Source organism: Cyprinodon variegatus, unplaced genomic scaffold (assembly GCF_000732505.1).
Source record: "Cyprinodon variegatus isolate N-32 unplaced genomic scaffold, C_variegatus-1.0 Scaffold905, whole genome shotgun sequence".
In the NCBI taxonomy this organism is placed as follows: Eukaryota; Metazoa; Chordata; class Actinopteri; order Cyprinodontiformes; family Cyprinodontidae; genus Cyprinodon; species Cyprinodon variegatus.
In genome coordinates this window covers 247,318-252,383 of record NW_015151358.1, presented here as the reverse complement: position 1 = coordinate 252,383, position 5,066 = coordinate 247,318, and the positions used below count along the sequence as shown (strand labels likewise).

At 39.4% G+C, this 5,066-nt stretch overlaps 1 protein-coding gene across 1 annotated transcript in view; it reads right to left on the bottom strand.

The window, feature by feature from the left end:
- Positions 1 to 483: 483 nt before the first annotated feature.
- LOC107099772 (potassium channel subfamily K member 17-like) overlaps positions 484 to 5,066 on the bottom strand; it is an 8,760-nt gene continuing 4,177 nt past the window's right edge. The window contains exons 2-5 of the mRNA XM_015398032.1: positions 4,381 to 4,495; positions 1,793 to 1,959; positions 1,533 to 1,701; positions 484 to 1,440 (exon numbers count right to left, since the gene is read on the bottom strand). Coding sequence (XP_015253518.1) covers positions 1,187 to 1,440; positions 1,533 to 1,701; positions 1,793 to 1,959; positions 4,381 to 4,495 — 705 coding nt within the window. The 3' untranslated portion in view covers positions 484 to 1,186. The remainder of the gene's footprint in view (positions 1,441 to 1,532; positions 1,702 to 1,792; positions 1,960 to 4,380; positions 4,496 to 5,066) is intronic.

Genomic DNA, 5,066 nt, shown 5'->3' with positions numbered 1-5,066 from the left:
TACTACTAATGAAAAAAATAAGAATGGTTCCTCAAAATTTTAGGGATATAAAAACATGGTAATAACTTCTAAATGAAACTTGTTTTTTTAAAATAATCAATATTTTGCACATAAAAGATTTAAAATCTAAGTAGGTCATTTTTTTCTAAAAATAAGTGCATTATTCTCTTAAACTGAGCAGGTAAGTGAGAAACTTTGGCAATAGAATAAGACAATTTACATTTAAAATAAGAAAAAACAACAACAAGTGCAGTCTCTTATTTCAAGATCATAAATTCAATCTTATTCCAAGGGTAAAAATACTAATTCCATTGGCAGATCATTTTATTTCCCTACTCAAATTAAGGGTAAATATATATAAACTTATTTTAAGTTGCTGAAAGTACTAAGTCATCCAGGTCATCGTAATTCCAAATAAAGTTAATTAGAAATTTTTCAATTTTAATAAAAAAAAAATAAAAAAAATCTATTCTAAACGTCAGGGAATTTCAAACCTCGAACTCAATGCTATTTCTGAAATTTTGAATTGAATTGTGGAAAGGGAAAGTTCTTCAAACTTGGAAACAAAGTCCAGTGGATTGTTTTTTATTTTATTTTTAAACTACACAAACTCTATCTCCTTTGTGGACAACAATGAACCATGTTTTCTTATCCCACTCGTATGCCACTCCTTGGCTCTGGAGAAAGATTGTCAAAACTTAACAACCTTTAATTAGCCCTGTGTCAATCAATTGGTGATTATAAAGAATTACAGCATTTACAGCCTGATAACACAGAACTCGATCACCAGATCCAAATTCTAAATACAGGGCCAGTCATCCTGTAATTAACTCACTAGAGCAGGGGTCATCACCAAGGGGCTCTCAAGGAGCACTTGGGGGGTGCGTTTTTTTGAAAACAGAACAACTCACCAGTGGGCTGAGTTTGAAATGTATTTTATTCTGTACCTCTTTCAGTTAATAATTTATGCAGGATTTCATCATAGAGCATTTAAGCATTTATAGAGATTTCAAAATGACAACATCTAAAAGAAAATTAGAAATAAGAAGAAACAATAAAAATATGTATGGAGTTTAGGTGAACGCTGACCTTGCCAGTTCATAGCTCCTACTATGACTCAGTACCCATGAAGTTGGGTTGGGTTGGGTTGGTGACCCCTGCTCTAGAACCTTCACCTCATTGTTAATTACTGAGGTAGTGGAGGCTTCTTGGTCTGATCCTCGTCTTCCACTTGAGTGTCAGGGTTGTTATCCGCGTCCGTGCTGGCAGACTCTTCTTGAGTCTTCTTACCAAAGCAGCCCTTCTTCATGAAGGCATTAAACCGTTCAAGGTTTTCTATGCCGTGGTTGATCAGCAGAGCCAGCCAGGCCAGGCCAAAAAAGATCCATGAGGCCATGAGGACACTGTACCAGTCAGGGTAGTTTATATCTGGATTACTATCTGGAAGGCATGGCAAAGAATTATATGACAGATATGTGACATCGAAGTTTAAAATAATCAGTGGATGTTTGGGACTCTGGGTTCTGCGGTACCTGCTACAAAATCCCCAAAACCGATGGTGCTTAGGGTGATGAAGCAGTAGTACATTGCCTGAGAGTAAGTCCAGTTCTCACGCTCTTTGAACACAGCCATTGGCATGATGAAGAAGAGAACAACCCCACAGATGTAGAAAAACAGGTGAACAAAATAATGGGTATACCCCTGAAGTTGGACAATATAGAGAAAACAGTGATGTCAGTCACACTATAAAGAAGGAAAAAGATGACTTGCAAAATCCTCATGACTTGCTTACCTTTCCTCCGGTTTTGCTTTCTATGAAATCAGATATATTCCTTCCTATAGCAAGCATGTACTTTCCCACTCTGTTCAGCACCACCACGTTAAGAGGAATCCCAAAGAGCGCAAAGAAGACACAAAAGATCTGCCCAGCTGTTGAGCTGGGACTCATGTTTCCATACCCTGTAAAACATAAACATCAAAACATTTTCCCTTTGGCTGAAGGAAGATGAACTGTTTAAACTTTGCCATTATATCAGTAAATTATAATTAATAGAAGTTTACCTCACGGTCCTACAACCTGTAAAACATTTCATGTAATTATAAAGCAAGTCCACAGACATGATTTTGGCACTGATGACTGGCATAATTGCTCATCCCATTCACCTGTCTAATTCTGCTCGGTTTCTAATCACTGCTCATCTCATCAACCTGCTCCTGCCTCTATTTAAGTTGCTTGCATCCAGTTATCAGGGCTGAGATTATTATTCGTGTATCTAGCCAGTGGTTAGAGTGTTTTTAAAGCTCCTTAGAGTTTCTGATTTCCTGATCCTGAACTGTTCTGCCTCTCCACCACTGAGCCTGCCTGTTCTTGTCTGATCTCAGTGGTGAGAGAGTTTTTTAGCATTACCTTAGTTTTTTCAAATGACCTTTATCCTGGTCTGCCTCTCAACCTCTGAGCCTGCCTGTTCCTTTTCTGATCTGTTTGTCTGACCTGGCTTCGGACTCCTGCATGTTCTTTGGGGCTGCAGCATCTGGGACACTCTGGGTGGCCCCTGCCACATCTAGATGGCATTCCACTGGCTGGATCCTACCCCATTCTCTGGCTATGAAGTGAACTGTTATACCAGGTTAGTGTCTCACAGGTTCATAATAATCATTCGTATTATAGTGGTCACTGACCTGTGTTCTCTCCTGCAGAGGTTACTGCTCTAGACGCCCTATCCGTTGCAGATACACAGATCTGGGAGATAAACTCCCATTTAATGCTTTGCTGAACTATTCATGTGTCTTAAAATGTTTGTATTTTAAACTACAAAGCATAATGAGTTTCACCTACCAAAACAAAGCCTCTCAGTTTAAGTGAATGGACGGGCATTTCTTGGTGTTTAGGAGTTGCACAATACTCTTTGTGTATGTACAACCACCATCTTTATGTGCGGTTCTATTCTATCAGCTAAACCCAGCTTCTCCACTGTTAGGAATCCAGTTTGTGTGGGTTGTGTTTTTCTCTCCCTGCAACACCAGGTGGGGCCCTGCCCTCGTTGGTCCTCCTGCACACCTGCGGCTGGTTAGCTCATCACTGAAGACTATTTGAGCAGTGGATTGTCACTACCTCGACGCCAGAGTGTTTGCCAGTTCTGGGTACTTTAGCCAAACTGAGATTAGCTGAGTCTAACTTTGTATCACTGAGCCTAACATTGTTTTTTGCCTTTGCCTTTCGACAAGAAGCTATCTTGCAAGCTGGATGTTTGGCCTTCTTCCCCTGGAAGGATTGTTTGAATGTCACTCTGAGCAGGGTATTAACCTCCACATGTTCCGTTCATGTTCTCCCAGAATACCAAGTGACAGTCCGCTCCATTGCTCCTTAGGATCCAACCAGGTAAAAACCTGTCCGCCCTCCAACAAGCTCCTTACCTCTGGATAAACCCACACCGACTGGATTCTGGGAAGAAAGTTTTCTCCACTAATGTGAGTCCCTTTTTTCTTTATCCAAGTCATCGTCCAAAGTTCCCACGGACCCTTAACTAACCTCTGATACTTCCCTTCTCACTTCCAGTTCTGGTTCACCAGTACACTTGAGTTTCCTGAATCCATCCCCCGTTGATCTTTTCAATAAACCTGTTAAACTTTCCCCCTGTCTCTCTGAGTGGTTCACTGCGTTTTGAGTCAGATCCCTTAAGATCATCATAACATCGACGCCGTTATTCCTCATTCTTTAGTTGAATTTATACTGAGATTATCTGACATGCACAGGGAGTCTAATCAAGTGACCTATAAAGACATTTGGTTGCACTCATTGAGAAACCAGATGAACGGGCAGCTGAAGACAGTTTGTCACACGTGTAACGTTTTCTTTCCTCTTTACAGTTACACTGTGCCTCCTTCAGTTGATATATCTGAGAAAAATGTAATGATATCACTTCAAGGTATGAAGATGTAAGATAATAAACTGTAAAAAAGTGTATTAATATTTTTCAAAAATATTGGAAATATTTTCCCGTTGTCGAATGAGGAAATTTAAATAGATCAGTAATGACCTTACAATCCTTCCAAGCAAGATTAGTAGCAACCTTACATCCCGTTTATTTCTGCTGTTTTCCCATCTTGGCATTATGTTGACAAACGTTAAGTAATATTAGATCAATTAAAATACCTGTGAATGTAGCTGCTCTAGTCTTTGGATTAATTATTACTCTGGCTGTTCTCATAAAGTTAATCATCTTGACAGAGTGTTCCAAACATCAGCATCTATAAACATCTCTTATCTTAATGGTTTTCTTGTGAGATTAGATTTCACTATCAAAACAGGGTTTAAAGTTAGCTGTGCTAGTTATCTTTTTGCCAGGTCATAAGAAGTGTTGAAAAGTATGTGACTCTGACCGATAGTTGTGACCACAGTGGCAGCGAACACAGCCGAGCTGGTGAACTTCCAGAAGCCGTCTGAGGTGCTGTTGGTTTTTAAACTCAGACCAGCTTTTGATGCATCTTGAACAAACTGAAAGAGAGAAAAGGGAAACCTGGAGTTTTCTATATTTTTTATATTTGAAGTATTTCCTACTTGAACTGCAGCCAGACTTTATGAATCACGCGTAACTTCTGAACATAACAATCTGCTTACTTTTTAGAGCACCTATAGTGCTCAATAAACCACAGCCATCAGCATTCCACAGAAAAATATCTTTTCAGCTCTGAATTCAGAGTTCAGCACCAAGGGGAGACATTACATCTGTTCTACTGTACATATCAGGCTAAAGCTTTATTTGAACCAATGCAAAGTTTCCTTTTCTCATATTGTACAAGCTACCACAGGGAATTGACATCAATCTTAGACCTCAGGCTGGGGGACATGGCTTAAAAATCTTATCTCTGATTTCTTTCCTAGTAAAATCCACTTTGTTTTCGTTACTTTTTTATTTTTTGCTCACTTAAGTTTGAGAATAAAAATGACAAATGATCACGCTGAATTATGGAAGGACAAGGAGAGGGTTCTATCTATCTGGTGAACACTTCTGTCTGTCTGTCTGTCTGTCTGTCTGTCTGTCTGTCTGTCTCTTTCTCTCTCTCTC